General features: G+C 43.8%; 1 protein-coding gene across 1 annotated transcript in view; it reads right to left on the bottom strand.

Annotated features, from left to right (window-relative positions):
- The window catches only part of LOC115091127, a 394,241-nt gene that overhangs the window by 112,467 nt on the left and 256,333 nt on the right, over positions 1-25,441 (bottom strand). Inside the window, exon 6 of the mRNA XM_029601056.1 lies at positions 3,746-3,866. Coding sequence (XP_029456916.1) covers positions 3,746-3,866 — 121 coding nt within the window. The remainder of the gene's footprint in view (positions 1-3,745; positions 3,867-25,441) is intronic.

The following is a 25,441-nucleotide window of genomic DNA, read 5'->3' on the forward strand; positions in this document are numbered from 1 at the left end:
GATCAGGATAACTTGACTTGAGAGGCGATCCTAAAATGCCCTGAGAGCATATCTGATTGCTCGAAGCTCCAGGAAATTTATTTGGTGTTTGGCTTCCTCTGGAGACCAAGATCCTTGTGTCTGCAGATTGGCCACATGGGCTCCCCAGCCGAGGTTGGAAGCATCGGTGGTGAGAGTTAATTGAGGGTCTGGAGCTTGAAAGGGCAAGCCTTGGAGGAGATTGTTCTGATTTCTCCACCAGGCAAGAGACCGACGGAGTGAGTCGGTTACGTGGACAAAGGTCGACAGGGGCTGAATGCTTTGAGTCCATTGTGACCGTAGAGTCCACTGCATGACTCTCATGGCCAAACGGGCCATTGGTGTGACTTGCACTGAGGACGCCAAGTGTCCCAGGAGGATGAGAAAGTGGTATGCAGTCGCGGAGTGCTGAGACTGCAGCTGGTGCACAAGAGACACGAGAGTGAGAGCTCGCTGTTGGGGTAGAAAAGCCTTTGCCTGCAAGGTGTCCAAGTCTGCCCCAATGAACAACAAGGTTTGAGATGGGACTAAAGAGGATTTGTCGTAATTGACGAGAAATCCTAATGAAATTAGAGTGTGTAAGGTTAGATTGAGGGACGACAGAGCAGCTTGCTGAATGGGAGCCCTGATTAACCAATCGTCTAGATAGGGGTAGATGTGAACACCCTGAGTCCTTAGGAAGGCTGCAACCACTACGAGGCATTTCGTGAAGACTCGTGGCGCAGACACTAGGCTGAATGGAAGCACTCGATATCGATAGCGCTTGGGGCCTACTAGAAACCTCAGGTATTTGCAATGAGCTGGAGTTATCGCAATATGAGTGTATGTGTCCTGGAGGTCGAGAGAGCAGAGCCAGTCTCCTCTTTGTAGAAGAGGAAGAAGCGAGCCTAAGGTTACCATCTTGAATGTCTCTCGCTGGAGGTACTTGATGAGGGTCCATAGGTCCAGAATAGGACGAACGCCTCCCAATTTTTTGAGGATTAGAAAGTACCGGGAATAGAATCCTAGGCCGTGCTGAGAGTAGGGCACGGGTTCTATTGCCTTGGATTGGAGAAGGAGGGAGACCTCCTGATCCAAAAGGATGGAGTGATCGGATGTTCTTCACGTCGGTAGAGGTGGGGAGTCCAGTGGCACGGACAGAAAGTTCAGATGGTAACCTTGAGCAATTATCGCCAGTACCCATTGGTCTGAGGTGATTGAGTGCCATATGTTGTTAAAGTGGCACAATCGACTTCCCACTGGTATGTAAGGCAATGGAAGCTGGCTGTTGCTCTCTAGGTAGAAGTAAAAAATCTGAAGCAGGACCTGGTTGAGGAGCTGCTTGCGGTTTTTGTTTCCGTGTCTGACGAGTCTGGGCTTTTTGAAAAGGTCTCGTGGAACAGGATCTGGCTGGTGGCGGGTAGGACGTCTTTGGGCGGAAGAATGACTTTTTAGAATCCTTTCGGAAGGGCTGTTTTGAAGATTAGTCAGAAGGAATCAGAGAGAGTCTCAAGATGGTCCTTACGTTCCGCCACCGTCTGTTGAATCTGTTCTCCAAACAGATTATCTCCAACACAGGGTAGGTCAGATAACCTGTCTTGTACCTCAGGGCGAAGGTCGGAAGACTTGAGCCAGGCCCATCTCCTTGCCAAAATAGCTGCTGCAAATACTCTAGTAGCAGTTTCAAAGATATCATAGGATGATCTGATCTCATGCTTGCCTGCCTCAAACCCTTTGTTTACTAGGGTTTGGAGTTGGTGAGGTGTTTGAAATTGGTGAGGTTTACTAGGGTTTGAAATTGGTGAGGCAGGGAGTCTGTTAAATCTTATATCTGCTTAAAAATGACCCTATTATATTGGGTCATATAGAGCTGATAAGCAGACATTCGGGAGATGAGCATTGATCCATGGAAGACACGGCGACCGATGGCATCTAGAAACGTCTGTTTCTTGCCAGGAGGAAAAGAAGTGTGAGGCTTTGATCTTTTTGCTCTTTTCTGTGCGGATTCTACCACTACAGATTGGTGATCCAATTGAGGTTTTTGAAAACCTGGAGCTGATTGCACCAATTAGGTAGTGTCAGCTTTTCTGTGAACTGGAGCAATGGAGTCAGGAAGTTCCCAGTTCTTCTTAAGGAGATCCAGAAGAACCTGGTGGATAGGGATGAAGGTTATTTCCTTGGGAGCATCCAGGAATTGAAGCAACTCCATCATCTAATGTCTATCATCCTGTTCAGTCTGTAATTGGAAGGGAACCAATTCAGACATTTCCTTCATAAAATTTATAAAGGAAAGGTCCTCTGGAGGAGAACGCTTTCTACTTTCAGTGGGTGAAGGAGGTGAAGGCAAATCATCGGTGTCTGGGGAGGAATCATCAGTCCAGGTATCATAGGGATCAGAACCTGTCCCTCTAGGAACTAGAGGGGGACGGGGTGGTGGGATACCCAAGGGTCCTGGTCTAGGCTATGAAGGAATCGAAGGAATAAGTGGAGGCACCAATGAAGGCATCGAAGACACTGGTGCAGGCATCGAGGGCATCGATGGATGGCTCGGTGGCACCGACGGGCGTATCGGCATCGATGGTTGGATCAGTGGCGAGGGACATATCGGCATCGATGGCTGAGGCAGAACTCCCGATGGAGGGATGCGGAACGGTGTTTCTCCTCCCGATGATAAAGTAAGCAGGGGGGGGGGGGCACCGGAGCCATCGCTGACCCGGGGTCCATTGGTGGAAAAGCAGCAATGAGCGCTTCCATCCTGGAGAGCAGCGGTGCCAATGCTGCCGGAATCGGGTCGGTAACACATTCGGTACTGGTGTTGGTGCCGGAGGAACCTGGAATCAATGCATCGCCTTGTCGATGGCCTCCTGAACCACCCGGTCCAGTTCTTCTTGGAGACCTGGATCAAGCAGCCCCGGCTCCGGAACAGAAGAAGGAGGCAGAGGCATAGCCGGAGGGACCACCATTAAAGGCGGCGTCGCGGCTCCCGATACCCTGTCGGATTTCTTCGACGGCGGCTCGGACGATGGCGAGGTCGATGATTTCACTCCCTCAATGGTCCGAGACTTTCGATTTCGATGTTTGTCTCTACGATCCCCCTCAGTCCTGAGGGGGAGTAGAGGGTGTCGAAGGCAGAGATGTCGTCGACGCCGGACGGTCACCTGGTGGTCGATGCTGGCGCGAAGTTGACTGAGCCAGTTCTGACGACGTCAACGCAATGGACGAAGTCGGGGGTTTGAGCACGGAAGAGAAGTTCCATCTTCTCCATTCTGGCCTTGACACCTTTTGATGTCATTAGGGCACATTTGGTGCAGGTCAAGACATCGTGCTCTCGTCCAAGACACATTACACAGAGTACCGCTGCTTGAAAAAAGTTAAAGGAGGGACCCCTGGGGCAAATTAACTTATAGTAATTCAGTGAGGAAAATTCCTGTCAGGAATCTCTGCAGAGCTCCTTAACCGCGAGGCTACTGTTGAGTGGAAAAAAGAAGACTGAAGGGGAACCTCTGCTGGCTGCAGGGTTAGTGCCATGCTGGGCATGCCCAGTAGGGATCAGTCAAAGTTCTGGAAACTTTGACAAAAGTGGTCCGTGATTGGGCTCCATCCTGTGATGTCAACCGTATGTGAGGACTACCATCCTGCTTGTCCTGTGAGAAATTTTGTTCTCCCTGCTGGAAGGTCTTACATATCAATCTTTCTCCCTTTGGAAAGCAATCGCTACATGGTTTACATTCCTATAAAAGCAGTTTACCTCTGTGTTGACTTGACAATGTGAATGTACTGATTTTGGACGTGAAAGGATTAACATACGCTCAGAAATATCATATCTGAGGGCAGCTCGATTTATGTTCAAGTCAGAAGAGTCAAGGGACCTGCAAAATAAAGCACACAACACACATCACAAGACTCCAATGGCAAAGCTTTCATTGCAAGAAAATTGCAAACTGGCTCCAATTTTTCAGGACAGGGTGATCCAATTGTGGTTTACATAAAGATCAACATGGGGGGGCAAATGCCCCCCCCCCCTAAAAAATGCAATGTTTATTTTATATTAAAAATGTGTATGCCACTCCATCACATGTTCTGGGCAGCTTAGCTCCTCCACTCCCACAGCTGAATGCCACTGCATGCCTCCTGGTTCTGCCTAAATTCCTTCATCACCCTCCTCTGTGGCCTAGTCTCTGGCTGGTAGGCAAGCGGCATCAGCAGCCTGCTGCTTCTAATCACTTTTTCTGCCATTGATGCCTCTCTTTCCCATGCAGTTCAAGTCACAATCAGCAGTTTCAATTGCGGTGTCGTCATACAGATCTACAGCAACTGGGGCCAGGCCTTGAAGGGTGAAGATGAGGGGGAGAGCAACATACCAGGAAGCAGAAGGCACAGGTTTGAAGCTTTGACTGGGGCAGAAAAAGAGGTCCACAGAGAGTGGATGGAGACTCAGGAGAGCAGGCAGTGATTTGAGGTGGTAACGGTGATTGGGTAGGGGAAATAAAAGTGAAATGTGTAAAATGGCATGGGGGATATGAGAAGGGATATAATACGAGGCTGTAGATGCAAAATGTGGAGAAGAGTGAGTAGGGCTCAACAGAGTATGTGAAGGACACAGGGCAAGAGGAGGGGTTGACAAGCAGCGGAAAGAGACTAAAAACTGTGGCGAGGGTAAGCGACAGGAGAGAGATGGGTCTATAAAGGAGGGTGAGAGGGAATAGAAATGTGGGGTTTGAGGAGATTAAAAGAAAAGAAAAAGGCTGGAGGCAGGAGAGGGGGTGCATGAGATAGGGAATGAAGAGCACAGAGGGTAGAAGCAAGGGGACAAGCGAATGGGTGATAGAGAATGGAAATGGAAACTAGGGAGTGGATAAAAGACAGGGGAAAATAGAAGACCAGTGACGGAGTGAGAGCCACAGGGGAATGGGAAGGGGTAGGAGTCGGAGAAGGAAAGCTGATAGAAAGGCAAGAGGTGAAAAGAGGGTGACTGAGAAATGGGAATGACAATGGGGGTAAGAGAGGTAGAATGGAGAACATGGAGAAGATCAAAGATAGGAACAAACAAGATAATAAAAGATTTTGAGAGATGTCGAGGATGGAGAAACAAAGATATGGTGATGGATGAGAGGGAGTGACTGGGGGCCATCTTTGATGCCTTCCCTCTCTATGCACATCCAAAACATTGCTGAAGAGTGTTATTTTTTCATTTATAACACTGCTAAAATCCATCCCTTCCTTTCTGAGCATGGTAACAAAACATTTATCTTCTCTTTTATCACCTCCTGCTTAGGCTACTGCAACTTTCTCATCATGAGCCTCCCATTGAACTATCTTTCTCCAGTGCAATCTATTCAAAATTCAACTGCATAACTTATCTGCCTTCAACTTCACTATGACCATGTAACCACTACACTGTCTCCCTGTTTACTTCCACATTCAGTTCAGGTTTCTCTTGAACGAGTAGATGTGACTCGGTTATTTAATCTTTCGAATAATAGAAGGACTAGGGGGCATTCCATAAAGTTAGCAAGTAACACATTTAAGACTAATCGGAGAAAATTCTTTGTCACTCAACGCACAATAAAGCTCTGGAATTTGTTGCCAGAGGATGTGCATAGTGCAGTTAGTGTAGCTGGGTTCAAAAAAGGTTTGGCTAAGTTCTTGGAGGAGAAGTCTATTAATGGCTATTAATCAATTTTACTTAGGGAATAGCCACTGCTATTAATTGCATCAGTAGCATGGGATCTTCTTAGTGTTTGGGTAATTGCCAGGTTCTTGTGGCCTGGTTTTGGCCTCTGTTGGAAATAGGATGCTGGGCTTGATGGACCCTTGGTCTGACCCAGCATGGCAATTTCTTATGTTCTTATGTTCTCTTATTTGCTTCCTAATGCTTCATTCTGCAGCTTCTTATTGCCTATCTTGTCTTCTCTCTCCTATACCCTTCCTCATTAACACCATTCATTGGACATGTTGCTCTTGTGTGTACCTTTCTCCTCCACCTCCATCTACTGATTCTGTGCCATATGCATAAAATAGACTTCTTGAGTCAGTGCATCAAGCTCCTTTTCTGGCCATATTCTCCAGTCTAAAAACTCATCTTTTTGGGGCTGCTTTTAAATCCTAAACACTTCTCTACAATAAATACATCTCACAAACTCTTGTTTGTTATGTATGCTTGCCCTAACTAGAATGTAAGCTCCTCTATGAATCACAGGGAAATCTGCTGCCAATGGAGAGGGGGGGTTAGGGCAGAAGACCCCAGCGGGCACTGTAGGCAAAGGAGAATGAGAAGGGGAAGGAGGTTGCAGGTTACTGTAGAACAGCCGGGAGACACAAGGCCTGTGCCTAACCAAATCCACTGTTCCCTGTTCACCCCTTCTTTTAGGAACAGGGTACCCAAACAACACATAAATAACAGTTTTATGATTTCCTGATATCTTTATGACTCTTTTAGAAAAAAATTAAAACAATAAAGAAAAGGCAGAAGTATTAGTAGGCAAACAATAACAAAAGACATTCAATGTTAGCAGTTAAGGAACAGTCAGGCAGTGATTTTTCTGGAACTAAGAAATGCAAAGTCAACAGTGACCACAATTCATAAAAATACAGGCTGTCTAGAAGGGCCTGCTAAGAGAGAACCATGCATTTAGCCCACACTAGAAACCCCAAAAATGAGTCTCCCCTTTTTCCCCAATAATCCCCAGTCCAAAAGGTGTGTACACACATAAAACATACATATATATAATGCTGAGGCCCATCTAGATGAGAGAAGATGGTTGCAATAAACAAAGCAAATGGTTGCTGCTGTAAGATGATTAGTTTTGAACTCCCAGAGAAATTACACTTTCTGCTATTAATGAATACCATTGCTGCACAAGTAGAATTGAGGCCCAGTGTTGCAGTGTAACTTGCTAGTGTTAAAAAAAATCACAGGGTTTCTTACAAAAGTTACTGTCTGGGAACCAGGTGAAATGCTTAAAATGGTCTGATCCTTTTTAATAAAGAGTGTCAGGGTAAAATATATTGTTGAATTTTACTTTTGCAAACTATGGGGCCTGAGATGTAGCAGGAGCAATAAGTTACAGAAATGTATCTATCACTTCTGATATGTGATAAAAGGAAGACTGTGAATCTAATCTCCTGCAAGACATTTTCAAGGCTAATGTAGCTTTCCCAGAGAAGATTAGGAATGTGCTTATTAATTGCTCGCTATTGTAAAGAAACTGTATTTAAAACCTGCGTATAGAGGATTTGTTTTGTTTGTTTTGAGCTATATCAACAGTCTTTCACACTATTTCCTGAATCTCAGGATTTCATTTATCTGATCTGTCTCCTCAGAGGTTTCCTCAGTTGTGCCTAGCTGCAGTTACCTGTTTCTCCCACATCTAGACACAGGTGTTTTTTCTCTTAATGTCTGCTCATATGAATCTCCCAGTTCCCAGCCCAGCAACCTATGTCTCTATCAATCAGCTCTCTCAGGATTGCTCACAGATATTTCCACCCAGCCAGGGAAAGAGAGAAAAAACACTTTTTCTCTAAATTCCCACAAGTCACTGTGCTCTGACCTCCTGTGTCAATTCAACTATGTCACTATCAGGCCGATACAGTACAGTGCACTCCGATGGCGCGCACTGTTAGCCGGCATTTGGACGCGCGTTTTAGACGCACCAGCGTCCAAAATGTGCGGCCAAGCTGCACATTTTGCTTTCAGAAATTAGCGCCTACCCAAAGGTAGGCGCTAATTTCTCCAGGCACCAGGAAAGTGCACAGAAAAGCAGTAAAAACTGCTTTTCTGTGCACCCTCAGACTTAATATCATGGCGATATTAAGTCAGAGGTCCCGAAAGTTTAAAAAAGTAAAAAATAAAAAAAAAAAATTTAAAATGGGCCCGCTGCCGGCGGGTCGAAAATCGGACGCTCAATTTTGCCAGTGTCGGTTTCCGAACACGTGGCTGTCAGCGGGCTCGAGAACCGACGCCGGCAAAATTGAGCGTCGGCTGTCAAACCCGCTGACAGCCGCCGCTTCCGTCAAAAAAGAGGCGCTAGGGACGCGGTAGTGTCCCTAGTGCCTCTTTTTACTGCCGGGCCTAATTTTAATAAATTAAAATACTGAATCGCGCGCACGGGAGGTTTCTTTCTCCTAGTGGTTAATCCTGTAGCTGCTGGTTTAGATTTTATATTCTGCTTTTCATAGTGCTTCAAAGTGGATTATATTCAGGTACTGTAGATATTTCCCTATCCACAGAGGGCTTACAATCTAACAGGCCGATACAGAAAACCCCGTGGGAGAGCCAGGAGCGCCCGCTCTCCCAACGGGCGCCCAGGCCACTCTCCGGGGCGCGTGATTCAGAAAAAAAAATATTCAAATGAGGGTCCGCGGTAAAAGGAGGCGCTAGAGACACTAGCGTGTTACTCTATTATGCAGCAGCACAACCTCTGATTGGTTTTAATTGAAACAGCTTTTTTCTAACATATCTCTGTTTACAGTGTGGAAAGGAAACAGTGTCCAGCAGATCCCCTCCTGTAACCTGAAGTGCAGTTGTTACCAGTCCAGCTTTTATCTTGTATCCCGGGGTTAACTATATTGTCCCAGCAGAAGGTTCCATAGAGTATATATTTTTAGCTGGATTAAGGGGAGGCATTCCCAGGGGCATGTTGCGAGCAGGGTTAGAAAAAGTAGCATGTCAATGGGATTTTGAAATCTATGTGCACTGTTTTCCAGCAAAATTCTGCCCATAGAAATAGCTGATGCAACGTGCACAGAACCTGTATACCCATGGAAAACTTAACTTGCAGGGCACATGTTTCACTTTGAAAATTACATTCGAGGTCCTAGCTGGGCAATGTGAAAATCATTCCCAAAATATTTTCATTGCTGTCTTTTCATTGCTAGGTTTGTTGCTATATGTCCTAGTAGCTAGTGCTGTTATGCTATGGCAGGTTTGCTATAAATGCTCTGAGTGTCTTTTTTGCAGGATTTTGTGTTACTTCACAAAGTGTTTGCTAGTGGAAGGAGTTTATTTTGCTGTTACTGAGTTGACACCGGAATTGGAATTTATTTTTGTATCATGAGTAGTGAAGGGAAACATCCTAGTTCTGCCCTGCAATCACTGAGACAATTTTTAATCTACACAATATTTTTGTCTTTTAAGTTACTCAATACTTTTGTCTTTTAAAGTTACCTCAGCGACCCCTAAACCAGTATTTCCCTACCCTCTCCTAGATTTACACCTATCCTTGTCCATATTGGGACAAGAAAACATGCATACTATTTTACCTGAGGGCTTTGTGCCACTTCTCAAAACCAAAGATTACATGTTCTTTCTCTTTGAAAATTGTTACAGGGTACAGGGTCCACACGGTCACTCTTGCCTGCTGTATGTATGGGTTGAATTTTGCTTTGAAAATCTGCACACAGATTTAGAAATGTCAACTACATGCATATTTCTCCTCCACCAACCTAAATACTCCCCAGGGAACACACTCTCCTGATGCGGTTGAAAGTTCATACTTTCCACACTGTGTAGACCTCTAAATGCATTGGGGGTGGGTAATTTTTAGACAGCCATCTTGTATGGGTAAAACAGTTTTTTACCCATTCAGGAACTTTCTGTGGATGCAGAGTATGCTTATAGAACTGGAGGTGCAGAGTTTATATTGGGATTCTGCCTCATCCTATATGAACCCCAGATTTCATTTCCATTTAGTAGAACTGGTTGAATGATGCTATTGAAAATTTCAGTGGTAGTTTTCCTGGATGGTTGAAATAGGCCATAGGTTTCTTTGCTACATAGAAATCCCTTGGGGTTTTTTCTTATAGTGTCTTTATAGCCAATCTAAAACTCTCAGATGCGTTTAGTCTCAGGCCAAGGTTTGCATAGTCTAGGCTGGGTATGCTCAACTTCTTCATTATTTAGGTGAAATGTTATTGTTGAAGATTATTTTTGGCTTTTTCTGCAAAATCATAATTTGTACTTTTCACATTCATCTGTAGGGCCCATGATTTTCAGTAGGTCTCTAGCAGATTTACTTTCTTTTCAGACCTTCAGGGGTAGGGGATAAAATGACCAGATCATCTGCATACAGCAAACATTTTCCATCAATAAGCTGGGCTGAATTAACCATGACATGTGGCTGACATCATCTGGTAGCACCACATGGACCTCTGTTTCAGGTAGTAGAACTTTTGCTCTATTGAGCATGAGTGGAAATTGCCGCATGAGTGTTGCCTTGTGAGCTCCCCTCAGTGTTTTTTCATCCAAGCATCATAGAAACATAGAAATGACGGCAGAAGAAGACCAAATGGCCCATCCAGTCTGCCCAGCAAGCTACGCACTTTATCCATTTTTTTCCCCTTTTTTTTCTCTCCCACCTGTCACTATTGGCTTCCAGTACCCTCCAGCCCTAATCTCCCTCCACCCCACCACCAATCCAGAGAGCAGCGCTGTATCTGCATCCAAGTGAACGTCCAGCTCAATTAGGGGTAGCAACTGCTGTAACAAGCAGGCCACACCCTTACCCCATACTCTTACCCACCCCTGTTTTTATTTTTTTTTGTTTGTTTTTTTTTGTTGTTTTTTTTTTTGGAGATAGCAGCCCTCCATCCTTCCGCTCCGTGAAGGTGGAACACCAACTACTGGCCACTGGCATCCCGCTCCGTGAATGCCTCTGTAGCTACTGCCGCTCCGTGCAGTGTTTGAATGCCTCTGTGGCAACTGCCGCTCCGTGCAGTGTTTGAATGCCTCTGTGGCAACTGCCGCTCCGTGCAGTGTTTGAATGCCTCTGTGGCAACTGCCGCTCCGTGCAGTGTTTTGCTGCCTCCTCTTTATTCACGCCCTCTAGACTTGATGGATCCACAGTGTTTATCCCACCACTATCTCTCTCTGTTTTATTCTGTAAAAACTTAATACTTAAGAACAGGGCCGCCATCAGGGCAGTATTCTTGGGCCTGCAGTATGGGGCCCCAGGATCTTCTGCCACATAGGGGGGCCCGCAGCCGCCAATGGTTGGCCCTGTTGGTTGGCCCAGACATTTTGGCTGTATGGGGCCTCAAAATTCCTGATGGCGGCCCTGCTTAAGAACATAAGAAAATGCCATACTGGGTCAGACCAAGGGTCCATCAAGCCCAGCATCCTGTTTCCAACAGTGGCCAATACAGGCCATAAGAACCTGGCAAGTACCCAGAAACCAAGTCTATTCCATGTTACCATTGCTAATGGCAGTGGCTATTCTCTAAGTGAACTTAATAGCAGGTAATGGACTTATTTATTTATTTATTTAAAATTTTTAAATACCGACATTCATCCAGGATATCATATTGGTTCATACTTCTCCTCCAAGAACTTATCCAATCCTTTTTTAAACACAGCTATACTAACTGCACTAACCACATCCTCTGGCAACAAATTCCAGAGTTTAATTGTGCGTTGAGTAAAAAATAACTTTCTCTGATTAATTTTAAATGTGCCACATGCTAACTTCATGGAGTGCCCCCTAGTCTTTCTACTATCCGAAAGAGTAAATAACCGATTCACATCTACCCGTTCTAGACCTCTCATGATTTTAAACATCTCTATCATATCCCCCCTCAGCCGTCTCTTCTCCAAGCTGAAAAGTCCTAACCTCTTTAGTTTTTCCACATAGGGGAGCTGTTCCATTCCCCTTATTTTGGTAGCCCTTCTCTGTACCTTCTCCATCGCAATTAGATCTTTTTTGAGATGCAGTGACCAGAATTGTACACAGTATTCAAGGTGTGGTCTCACCATGGAGCGATACAGAGGCATTATGACATTTTCCGTTTTATTCACCTTTCCCTTTCTAATAATTCCCAACATTCTGTTTGCTTTTTTGACTGCCGCAGCACACTGAACTGACGATTTCAATGTGTTATCCACTATGACACCTAGATCTCTTTCTTGGGTTGTAGCACCTAATATGGAACCCAACATTGTGTAATTATAGCATGGGTTATTTTTCCCTATATGCATCACCTTGCACTTATCCACATTAAATTTCATCTGCCATTTGGATGCCCAATTTTCCAGTCTCACAAGGTTTTCCTGCAATTTATCACAATCTGCTTGTGATTTAACTACTCTGAACAATTTTGTGTCATCTGCAAATTTGATTATCTCACTCGTCGTATTTCTTTCCAGATCATTTATAAATATATTGAAAAGTAAGGGTCCCAATACAGATCCCTGCAAATTATTTCTTTAAACGTTACCTTGCTGCCTCAGCAGCCCCTAAACCAGTGTTTCCCAAACTTCTCCTGGAGACACAACTATCCAGTTGGGTTTCAGGATTGCCACAATAAACATGCATGAGATAGATTTGCATACTTGGAAACATAGGATATGTAAATCTATTTCATGCATATTCATTATGGATATTCTGAAAATCAAACTGATTAGGTGTGCCACCAGGAATCTGTGGGGAAACACTGTACTAAATAGCACTTTTCAGTGCTACTAAAAAAAAAAAAAAGAAGAGGAATAAAAATTAGGAACATATTTTTCTGACAATGTCTGGAAAGAAATCCAGTCACTGGATTCACGGTCTGTGTTTGTGGCAAGAGAATATCCATTACCAATGGGCACAAACTCTATCGATGCTACAGATTGGACCAAACCAGGCCAATTATTACAAATGTGGACAGATGTCCTTGTGTACTCAGAAATCCAGGTCTTGGAAAATGAAAGAGCTGTGTTAAGTCTCCTAGAATTCGCAGCCGGTCCTTCTCCCGAAGTGCAGCCTTATCTGTTTCTCCAGGAACTGAAATGAGCAGGAGCTCCTCAAAAGTATCTACCCTATCAGCAGGACAGGCCAAATCCTTGGAGTTGAGTAAGCATCATGCATCAAAAAAGAAGAGGCACCATTCTGTAGAGCTACCGGAGCAACTGGTGCACAAAAAGCACTGAGTCTTGGGTGTATCAGCACAGTTGACACATGATGTGTTGGCACCATTGAGGCACAGTGCATCAGTGCCATTGACGCACAGTGCAATGATGCCATCAAGACTCAATGTATCAACGCCATTGATGCGAAAGTTCATGGCACTATCATCGCACAAGTACACGCAGAGTCAAAACACAAATCTATGGCATTAGTGAAGCTATAGTGCCATCAGTGCAAAAATCTTTGCAGCACATCGATTTTTAACACCTATACCACCAGGGAAGATTGCTCCACCACCGAGGCATATGTCAATGCTTCCAACACAGCTATATGCCAGTTTACACAGATTTTAATGGGAGCAGAGGGGGCTACAATACCTTTACTCCCTTCAATTACTAGAGCTCTTATACCAACAAAATTAATGGAACAAGGACTGCGCTCAGAAATTCCAGATCCCATTTTGTCTCTGGTATCTCTCACATCTAATCATCCTCCAAATCAAATTTTGCAGAATCAGAAGATGTACAGGATTTCATACTTATATCAGAAGAGGAGGTTCCACCACCTTCACCAGGATAAAGGCTATATCAGCCCCTCAACCACATAGCACAGCTGGTGAAGGATTTCTTTATCTCTATGATAGCTGAAGAAAAGGAGAGTACTTTATCTCCTTTCCAGGATATTGGATCTAATCCCATAACGAGTTACAATATCTTCAGTCTGGGTAGATATTTCAGCAGAACCCCTGCCAGGTAGTTCTAACCTATGGCAGTCACTTGCAGTGGAGTCCAGCCAATCAAAGGATGAACACCAGGAGTATACCCCTCTGAGATGACAAAGGACCCTCTCATCATTCAGCTACTTCATCACTGGGGTCCTGGGTTAGCGTTCCTTCACTTCTGAAGAGTGTTTGATGAGAATCCCCTTTGACACTTCCCAGAGTCTCCAGAATACTGATCTCCAATGGAACACTTTTCCTATGCCAGATTTCTGGACATATTAGGAAAAGTTCTCAGAGTCAATGTGCATAAGGATAAATATCCCCGCACAAAGGTCTTTGGTCTCTTCCAAATTTTGGACACATCAGTAGAACCAGCAGCTATCCTCATCCATGACATCCTATGAGAATTATAAACAAGAATGTGGGGAAAAGCCTATTTCTTGTGCCACAGGTGTAAGAAAATTAGACCTCAAATATAGATTGCAAAAATCCCCAAGATTTGGGATACTGCAATTACCTCATCAATCAGTTGTGCAGAATCAGCTCTTAAAACAGCAAAGAAAAGAATACACTTGAATACTCTGCAAGGAAAGGATCCCAAATTATTGGACAATTTTGGTAAAAAGGTATTCCAAATTTCCATGCTAAAATGCATGGATTTCTGCTCACAAATTATATATGGTTCAATACTTACATGACTGTATTCAGAAACTGAAGCCTTTCCTTCCACCCAGCGAAGGCAAAGTCAAATACCCATAGCTACTCCTGATGCTAAAAAATGTATATGCCATCTTATTTTCTCCATTTACGAAACATTCAATACCATAGCATGTACCTCAACAGCATCCATTGGAGCATGCTGCATGGCTTGGTTGAGAGCTAGTACCTCCGCAATGTTGTCCATGACAAGCTGGCAGACATCTCATGCCAAGATGATCACCTTTTTGGCAAAAGGCTCAGAGAAACAGTTGCTCAAATAAAGAAGCAACATGTGGCAGTCCTTCTGCAAGGCACTCTAACTACTCTTTTAAAAGATTATTTGCAAAGATGCTGCTTTTGGCAATTTTAAAGATACCAGATGCAGCCTCTACTTCCGCAACAGCAACAGCTTCTGGTATGTACTAGACAGTGTTTATGCCTTCATCCTAAAGTGGCTCAGCAAGTCCAGCCCAACCTGGATCAAGTTTTTCATCACACTTCAAACCCAGCAATAATCCTCTCCAATAAGGGGAAAATCCAGCACTTCAAAGAGGAATAGCTCAAAATCGCCCAAAAATCATTGGGTTCTCAAGTTTGTGGAGTCTGGATACTGCTTGCGTCTTCCTAGATTCTAATACTGCCTCATTGCTAAGCCTTCAATCCAGATCCATCTCATTCAAGTCAACTCCTCTAGGAAGTGGACTTGCTCCTCAAACTGCGGGCAATATTTACTTTTTATTTTATTTATTTTAGATTTATATTCCACCTTTCAGTCACTTCAAAATGGATTACATTTAGGTACAATAGAAACTGTTCCTCTGCATCACCATGGCCAGGGGTTCTATTCTCTTTACTTCCTTATCTCCAAAAAATCCAGGGGATTAAGACCCATCCTGGATTTAAGAAGCCTGAACAATTATATACTCCAGGAGAACTATGAAGTATATGAACTCGAGATATGAAGGATATTTATGCTCATATTCCCATCCATCCCACCCACTGGCATTAACTAAGCTTCATGGTAGACTCCTCCCACTATCAGTACAACATACTCCCCTTTGGCCTGTCAGTAGCACCAAGAGTATGCATCAATTACCTAGTGATAGTAGCAGCAGTACATCTGCAATGACAAGGAATCAGAGTCTTCCCATACCTGGATGACAGTGAATTTCCAGGAAGGTGTGTTAACGTCCCTGAAAAAAATCAGTACAACAACTTCAATCTTTAGGATTTCTGGCGAATTTCGAGAAATCTCTAATTCCCTGCCAGAAAATAAAATTAATTGAAGCCTGAATAGATTCTTTTCAAGAGAGAGCTTGAAGCCTGAATAGAGAGCTTGAAGCCTGAATAGAGCTTGAAGCCTGAATAGATTCTTTTCAAGAGAGAGCTTACCATCCAAGAGATGGATAAACTCAGATCAATACACATCAGGATAGCCTGGACTTGCTTAGAATGTTAATAAAAAATTTAGCTAAATATCCAGAAGATTAGAAGATTACCCCGGTCTCACCACTGAAGCTTGTATCTGTGGCTGAGCTGGGAGAGAAGCTGGAGTTCCCAAATGTAGTCCCTGTCACAGGAAGCACATGTTGAAATCTGGCTCACTGGCTGGCTTTGGAAAGGACTTGTCTACTCTCTGGAGAGGAAAAAGACAAGTTTCACTTGAGCTGCTACATAGCAGGCAGGAGACTCTTTTAAGTGCAATGCCCTCCAGGATACTGAAGCTCATCTGCTTGGTTCCAGGTAGAGGCAGAGAGCGATGACTCAGCATTGTCTTCTGATGGTGTTAATTGATCTTCTTCACCACCCCCTCCTGAGCCCCTCTGATTTTAAGAGCCATGAGCTCATGCATATTAGGCAGGGATCCAAAACTGAGTTTCTTCTTCGCTTTGAATGGCTGGACCTCCTTTATTTGAGGGTCATCCATATGTTGGATAACAGCGTTGACCAGGCTGCTTGACAGAGCTGACCTGAGAGCTGATCTGTCTGATAAGGCCTCCTTTTGAGAGTGGAAGATCCAGTTTCCAGGCAAAATTGAACTCTACTGACGGTCTTAGGTCTGTTTTTTGACACATTTACACACTTGGCCTGCATTGCCTTAGGTCTTCTCTGTTTGCTGAAGAAAGATTTTATTGTTTAATAGGGGCCTAATTAATCAGTGTACTAGCAAACCAAATAATTCAGTCACATATTGCTCCTCTGTAGAAGTTAATCATTTCTGTATTTCTCTGCTGCATCATTGCTACTGCTGCTGCATTCCTAAATCCAAGCCTGCTGCTGTGGCACCACCCTACAACAGCAGCAGCAGCAGCAAGTGGAGCCAGGAAATTCAGTGAGGTGCCTCCTGAAGTCCTTGAACACTAACCGTCCTTCTGATGCCCCACCCCTCGCACACGTTTCTATGGTAACAGGAAGATCACAGAGCCGGTTAGGGCGCAAGGGATGCAAGAAACCCCAGGATGAATGTCCTGGCTCCATTTGCTGTTGCTGTTAGCAGGCAGATACTGCAACATAGAAGTGAGAAGAGATGGTGCAAGAGTATTTGAGCAGGGGAGACTGTGGGAAGTGGGAGGAATCATTCCCTTCCCGCATGAGGAGTATATCTCCACCCCCCCCCCACCCCACAAATACACACACACACACATAGGGGCAGATTTTATAAAACTACGCATGCACATATTTTTGTTCGCGCACCAGGCGCAAACAAAAGTACACCGGATTTCAATAGATACGCGCGTAGCCGCACGTATCTGTTAAAATCCGGGGTCAGCGCGCGCAAGGCTGGGAGGGAATTTTCCTTCCACCCCCACAAACCTTCCCCTCCCTTCCCCTACCTAACCGCCCCCCCCCCCCCCCCGGCCCTATCTAAACCCCCCTACCTTTGTTGCGCGCGCCGGGCCGGCCGCCGGCACGCCATGGTCCGTTCTGGGGGCTGGTCTGGAGGCCGCGGCCACGCTCCTGGAACGCCCCCAATAATGCGCCGGCCGTTACACGCCCCTGACATGGCCCCGATGACGCACCAGCCGCGACAAGCCCCCCGACACGCCCTCCCCCGAAAAGCCCAGGGACTTACGCGCGTCCCGAGGCTTTGTGAGCGCCGGCAGCCTATGCAAGATAGGCTCGGCGCGCGCAGGGAGGGTTTGGGGTAGGTTTTCTGGGGTTACGTGCGTAACCCTTTGAAAATCTACCTCATACTGTCTATAGACATACCTGGCAACTTTTGAATTTTAGTTATCCTGAGATTGCTGTTAATTAGCAGGGACAGGGGAGGAAAAGGAATAATATGTTTCAGCTTTTTCTCTTCTACCATCACCCTCCACAAACACACAATTTTTTCTTTTACCCCGCCCTCCACTATCACCACCCACATTCTTCCCCTTCTTGTCTCCCTGTCCCCAGCACTTTCTTTGCTCCCATCCCCCTATAATTCACAGCTCCCTGATGTGTGTGTACCCTCATTCTACTCTCAGCTGAGCGATGTCGAGGGGTGGGACCCGGAAGTAGGCCTACAAAATCGACCTACCTGTGACTGTTCCTGTGAGGCTATGAGGAGAAGGAGTTGAACTGTTCTCTATCCAGCAGCTGCTCTATTCCGGGGGTAAGACACCTTTCTTGCCCCGACGGTAACCAGCTACCATGAATACATGTGACGTGGAGGGGTGGGACCCAGAAGTAGGCCTACAACGCGCTGCCAAAGCCTCACGCCTAAGGGGTGAGCAGCTATGCCGGGCTTTGCCTGGCTTCACCTGGATCTTGCCTGTATTTTCTCCAGGACCTTGTTTGATTCTGCTTGGATTGCCTTTGAAAGGTTTCTGAAGAACCCCGCCCTAGGTAGGCTTTAATTTCTAAACTCCCTCAGCCTTGGACTCCTCCATAAGTGGAACCTCTTGTAATACGTGCAACGATAGCCTTTTCACACCTCTTATTATCCAGAGGTTATATTTCCTGTTTTTTATTGTCTATAGTGAATAATGCCGCACACCAAAAGGAAGGCAAAGCTAAGGTCTTCCTCTGTTGGTGCCATTGTTGAGCCAGGGCAGAGGACGGTGTCAGAATGGCTAGGTATACCCCAGGAATCAACTGTAAAGCAGACCACTGTAGGAGAGGGTTCAGAGCGGAGCCCTCCCCTTTTGGTCGAAGAGATCTCATTGAGCCCAGGGGCGCCGGCAACACCTTCACCACCTGGCAAAGAAGGGGTTTCCCCATTAGAAGGGCCAGGAAAAGAGCATGAAGATTTAAGTACTCTAGAGATATTAGGAGAAGTTAATAGAGATATTAAAGAACTGAAATCAACAGAGTAGATTCAAGACCCTATTGGAACATCTGAATTGAGAGCCCTGGGAAGTCCTTATTAAATTCCTAAAGAAGCAAGCACTCTGAAGTTAGAAAAATCCCTCAAGAAAAAACAACAGGACATTGAAATAGTATTAAAACCTACTAGAACTGCGATGTTGAAACCGGTAAATATTACATTGGAAACCCTTTGGAATTATATTGCTAAATTAGATACCTCAATTACAAATTTAACTGATGTTGTAATGGAAACTAATAATTATTTAAAGAAAAATACTGAAATGTTAGAAGACCAACAAAGAGAAATCTGTGAATTAGATAAACGTATTATACAAGCTGAAAATATTCAGAACCATCAAGTTAAAATAGAAGTGGAGTTTAATAGAAAATTTGAAAACTTAGAAAATTCAATGAGAACACTGAACATAAGAGTTATTAATTTCCCAATTATAAAGCAACTGAGTCCATTGGAATGATTTAAAAGTTATTCAACACAGGTGCTTAACATCCCAGAACATTGTTCACCTGTTATTGTAAGAGCCTTTTATGTTGGAACTAGAAAAAGGGAATTAGAACTAATTCAGACACCACAGGAAGTTAAGGAGGGAATTAGTATAGAACAAAAATCCCCTCTAGAAAATTCAATAAAATTTGTAACCTATCATTAAAATCATCCATTGTACCTGAAGACTGGAGGGTGGCCAATGTAACCCCAATATTTAAAAAAGGCTCCAGGGGCGATCCGGGTAACTATAGACCAGTGAGCCTGACTTCAGTGCCGGGAAAAATAGTGGAAACTATTCTCAAGAACAAAATTGTAAAGCATATAGAAAGACATGATTTAATGGAACATAGTCAACATGGATTTACCCAAGGGAAGTCTTGCCTAACAAATCTGCTTCATTTTTTTGAAGGGGTTAATAAACCTGTGGATAAAGGTGAACCGGTAGATATAGTGTATTTGGATTTTCAGAAGGCGTTTGACAAAGTCCCTCATGAGAGGCTTCTATGAAAACTAAAGTCATGGGATAGGAGGCGATGTCCTTTCGTGGATTACAAACTGGTTAAAAGACAGGAAACAGAGAGTAGGATTAAATGGTCAATTTTCTCAGTGGAAAAGGGTAAACAGTGGAGTGACTCAGGGATCTGTATTTGGACCGGTGCTTTTCAATATATATATATAAATGATCTGGAAAGGAATACGACGAGTGAGGTTTGCAGATGATACAAAATTATTCAGAGTAGTTAAATCACAAGCAGACTGTGATACATTGCAGGAGGACCTTGCAAGACTTGAAGATTGGGCATCCAAATGGCAGATGAAATTTAATGTGGACAAGTGCAAGGTGTTGCATATAGGGAAAAATAACCGTTGCTGTAGTTACACTATGTTAGGTTCCATATTAGGAGCTACCACCCAGGAAAAAGATCTAGGCATCATAGTGGATAATACTTTAAAATTGTCTACTCAGTGTGCTGCAGCAGTCAAAAAAGCAAATAGAATGTTAGGAATTATTAGGAAGGGAATGGTTAATAGAACGGAAAATGTCATAATGCCTCTATAAGTTTAAAAGTTTAAAAACATGGCTTTAAACAAGCATTTTATAAAGAGACAGGAAAATAGAGAGAAATTATTCAGGAAAAGACAGAAAGGCACCGACACACAGTCCGAGGACTGTACAGTAGATTAGTCTACGAACTCCACACCACAATAAAGCATAACGATAATATTATATGTGACAAAACTACCGGTGTAAGTACCTTGGTACAATTGGTCATGAACTACTTCACTAAATGTCTATATTTAATGATATATTGTAACCAAACCTTTGACGGCACCTGTTAGAATGTACTATAGTACACTTTTACCTACATTAAATATGTGCCTACATGTAAACCGTTGCGATGGTATTTAACTTAGCAACGGTATAGAAAAGTTTTTAAATAAATAAATTAAATAAATATTGCTCCATGGTGAGACCACACCTTGAATACTGTGTACAATTCTGGTCGCCGCATCTAAAAAAAGATATAGTTGCGATGGAGAAGGTACAAAGAAGGGCAACCAAAATGATAAAGGGGATGGAACAGCTCCCCTATGAGGAAAGGCTGAAGAGGTTAGGGCTGTTCAGCTTGGAGAAGAGACGGCTGAGGGGGGATATGATAGAGGTCTTTAAGATCATGAGAGGTCTTGAATGAGTAGATGTGACTCGGTTATTTTCACTTTCGAATAATAGAAGGACTAGGGGGCATTCCATGAAGTTAGCAAGTAGCACATTTAAGACTAATCGGAGAAAATTCTTTTTCACTCAACGCACAATAAAGCTCTGGAATTTGTTGCCAGAGGATGTGGTTAGTGCAGTTAGTGTAGCTGGGTTCAAAAAAGGTTTGGATAAGTTCTTGGAGGAGAAGTCCATTAATGGCTATTAATCAATTTTACTTAGGGAATAGCCACTGCTATTAATTGCACCAGTAGCATGGGATCTTCTTAGTGTTTGGGTAATTGCCAGGTTCTTGTGGCCTGGTTTTGGCCTCTGTTGGAAACAGGATGCTGGGCTTGATGGACCCTTGGTCTGACCCAGCATGGCAATTTCTTATGTTCTTATGTAATAAACATTTCTGATCTTTTACATAAGTCCCACGAGGACTTTGAAGTAAAAAGCAGAGGGACATTATTGATTCAATTTGCTTTTATCACAGACAAAGATAATGTCATGAAATTCTTTTTTCGTAACAGATTAAAGATGTATGGGCAGAGAGTATGGATATTCCCAGATTTGGTAAATTGTACCCAGCTTCACAGAAAGAAATTCTTGCTTTTGAGGAAAGAAGTGCTAGATAGGGGTGGGTTCTTTATGCTTAAATACCCTTGTAGATGTGTTATTAAATATGAGGGTAAAAACTATCTGTTTACAGACGCAGATCATCTTAAAAGTCTTCTCGCTAATCAAACACCGGCTATATAGTAGGTAATGGGGTATAATTGCAGTATTTCTTACAGATTTAGTTTATTTGTGATATCAAATCACTCATGATAGTGAGGCTTCACTTTATTTTACTTTTGTTTGATACAGAAACTGATTTGTTAAATTTCTATAAAAGGATTATATTACAGTTATTAGTTTTGGATAAATGTAATCTTTTGTTTATTGAATTTTCAAAATAAAATTACAAGAAAATCTTGTGTTGTGTAGTAACCAGAATTGCACACAGTGTTCAAGGTGCAGTCTAACCATTGAGCGATACAGATGTATTATGTCATCCGTTGTTTTACTTGCCATTCTCTTTTTAATTGTTAGAGAAGGAGAGGCCTTGGAAGGCCTTGCATTCTGTTATTTTAGGGCCCGCTGGGAGAGCGATCCCATCTTGAGGGGGAATGTGTGCTCTTGGGCCTCGGCACGATCCCAGACGAATCCAAGAGAGCACCGAAGGTTGGCGAGACGTGTCCCAGCATGGGCGAAGACAAAGTCTGACCCTTTGCCGGACCTGCATGCTTCTGGAAGCCAACAACATTATGTTGGTTAGTGAACAGTCCTCTGACTGTTCCCAGCCCTTTCGGACCTGCCGCTAGGTATCGGCAAGAAGCAGTGGGCTGGACTGAGGATGAGGGTAGATGAAGGCCTTGTGACACAGAAGACTCGAGACGAGACGAGAAGACACTGAAGTGGATGAGGATCTTGGAAGACTCTCGATGAGACGAGATGAGGAACTTGGAAGACTCTTGGTCGAGACGAGAAGCTGGGAAGGTTAGACATTGGCACTGTCTCTCAGGGTGCCCTACATAGTCCACCCGCGGGAGTGGTCGCGGACCACCCTGTCCCACTGCGCGAAGACACTGGAAGCACGACGAGACATGGAGTTCCAACGAAGAACGAAGACCTGACGGAGCACTGGAAGACGAGACTTCCAGAGACAAGTAACTCCAATGCAAGGCAAAGCTGAAGTGCTGGAGAAGCCCTTTTATAGGTCTGAGACAGGAAGCAGTCCTTAGGTGGGGCCCAGGGCATATCCAACCGTGGGCCCTTTAAATCTGGTAAGGGGGCGCGGACGCGCGCCTAGAGCAGAAAACAGAAAGGTGTGCAGGACCATGGTCAGCGGCCCTGCACAGACACCGACGAGTAAGAAACAGGGCTGGGCCGAGGAGCAGGCCCCGACTTAGGCAGCGGCTCCTGCCGTTGCAGGAGAGAACAAAGGCAGCTCCGGTCGCCAGGAAAGACTGGGGACTGCGGCCTCCGGCCACGAAGATGGCGCTGAAGTCGGCGGTGGCCTCAGCCACGTTGAAGCACGGTGGCAGGCCTGCCGTGCCGGGGAGGCAGCCCGAAGTCCGCGGCTCCTGCCGCGGTGAAGATGAACAGCTGACTGCGGCACCTGCCGCAAGGAACGTTGGCGGCTCCGTGCCGCGTAGAAGGCAGCATGGGAGGTAAGAGGCCTGCTCGCGGGGAGTAGCTCCGCGGGCAGGATTCATAACATTAATAATTCATAACCTTGTTAGTTTTTTTTGAATGCTGCAGCACACTGAGCCGATAATTTCAATGTATTATCCACTATGATGCCTAGATCTCTTTCCTGGGTGGTAACTCCTAAAATAGAACCTAACATTGTGTAACTACAGCATGAGTTATTTTTTCCTATATGCATCACTTTGCATTTGTCCACGTTAAATTTCATCTGCCATTTGGAAGCCCAGTCTTCCAGTCTCACAAGGTCCTCCTGCAAAGTATCACAATCTGCTTGATATTTAACTACTCTACATCATTTTGTGTCATCCCCAAATCTGATCACCTCACTCGTCGGTCCCCTTTCCAGATCATTTATAAATACATTATAGAGCCAAGTACAGATCCCTGAGGCTTTATTAACCAGTGCTACATAAGAACATAAGAACATGCCATACTGGGTCTGACCAAGGGTCCATCAAGCCCAGCATCCTGTTTCCAACAGCGGCCAATCCAGGCCATAAAAAACTAAGTCTATTCCATGTTACTGTTGCTAGTAATAGCAGTGGCTATTTTCTAAGACAACTTAATTAATAGCAGGTAATGGACTTCTCCTCCAAGAACTTATCCAATCCTTTTTTAAACACGGCTACACTAACTGCACTAACCACATCCTCTGCCAACAAAGAATTTTCTCCGATTAGTTTTTTTTTTTTTTAATTTATGCTTTATTAATTTATATATTACTTGACAATACATTGCCATATTACAGTTCGAATGTCATCATACACAATATAAATATAAAATATTTATAAGAGGAAAATTGGGAAAACAATATAATATTCAATCAATCATATGTAAACCATATACTATCCCACTTTTGACATCCTTTTAATCAATGAAGTAAGCAGGGGTCAAATTCCAATTTGAGCTTACACCCAAGAAATTTACAATTAAATAAAGAAAAAACTGGAATACTTTTACTCTCTTGTTAATATTGCGAATACCTTTATCCCTTAATTGGCTGCCATATCCCCAATCAAATTCTTTGCCTCCAGAAATTTTTTCAAATCTATAGGTTCATAATAAATGTAATTAACATTATTCAATTTTAATATGCATTTACTTGGATAACGAATAGTCATTTGTGCACCGACTTGATCCGCCAGTGGTTTCAAAGCTAAAAATTCCTTCCTTCTTTTCTGAGTTTCTCTGATAACATCAGGGAAGATCCAAATTTGTTGGTTGTAGTACTTAACAGTCCGGCTCCTCAAAAACAATTTCAATACCATATCTCTATCTGAAGGAAAAATAAATTTGACCAGGACTGTTCCTCTCTTTTCAACCATATCTTCACTGGATAATTCAAGCAACACCGTCACATTGAGAGGCTCTTGCTTTTCTTCCTCTTTTTCTTTAGCTTTTCTGTCATTTTGGAAGTATATTTTTGCCAGGGGTGGTGTAGATTCAGTCGGTATCTTTAATACTTTGTTCATATATTGTTTGAATTGTGCCACATGCTAACTTCATGGAGTGCCCCCTAGTCTTTCTATTATCTGAAAGAGTAAATAACCGATTCACATCTACCTGTTCCAGACCTCTCATATCCCCCCTCAGCCGACTTTTCTCCAACCTGAAAGGTCCTAGTCTCTTTAGTCTTTCCTCATAGGGGAGCTGTTCCATTCCCCTTATCATTTTGGTCCCCCTTCTCTGTACCTTCTCCATCACAACTATATCTTTTTTGAGATGCGGCGACCAGAATTGTACACAGTATTCAAGGTGTGGCCTCACCATGGAGCGATACAGAGGCATTATGACATTTTCCATTTTATTCACCATTCCCTTTCTAATAATTCCCAACATTCTGTTTGCTTTTTTGACTGCCGCAGCACCCTAAACTGATGATTTCAATGTGTTATCCACTATGACACCTAGATCTGTTTCTTGGGTGGTAGCACCTAATATGGAACCTAACATTGTGTAACTATAGCATGGATTATTTTTTCCTATATGCATCACCTTGCACTTATCCACATTAAATTTCATCTGCCATTTCGATGCCCAATTTTCCAGTCTTACAAGGTCTTCCTACAATTTATCACAATCTGCTTGTGATTTAACTACTCTGAACAATTTTGTATCATCTGCAAATTTGATTACCTCACTCGTCATATTTCTTTCCAGATCATTTATAAATATATTGAAAAGTAAGGATCCCAATACAGATCCCTGAGGCACTCCACTGCCCACTCCCTTCCACTGAGAAAATTGTCCATTTAATCCTACTGTCTTTTAGCCAGTTTGTAATCCACGAAAGGACATCACCACCTATCCCATGAATTTTTACTTTTCCTAGAAGCCTCTCATGAGGAACTTTATCAAATGCCTTCTGAAAATCCAAGTACACTACATCT

The sequence above is a fragment of the Rhinatrema bivittatum genome, chromosome 1, assembly GCF_901001135.1.
Source record: "Rhinatrema bivittatum chromosome 1, aRhiBiv1.1, whole genome shotgun sequence".
Taxonomy (NCBI): Eukaryota; Metazoa; Chordata; class Amphibia; order Gymnophiona; family Rhinatrematidae; genus Rhinatrema; species Rhinatrema bivittatum.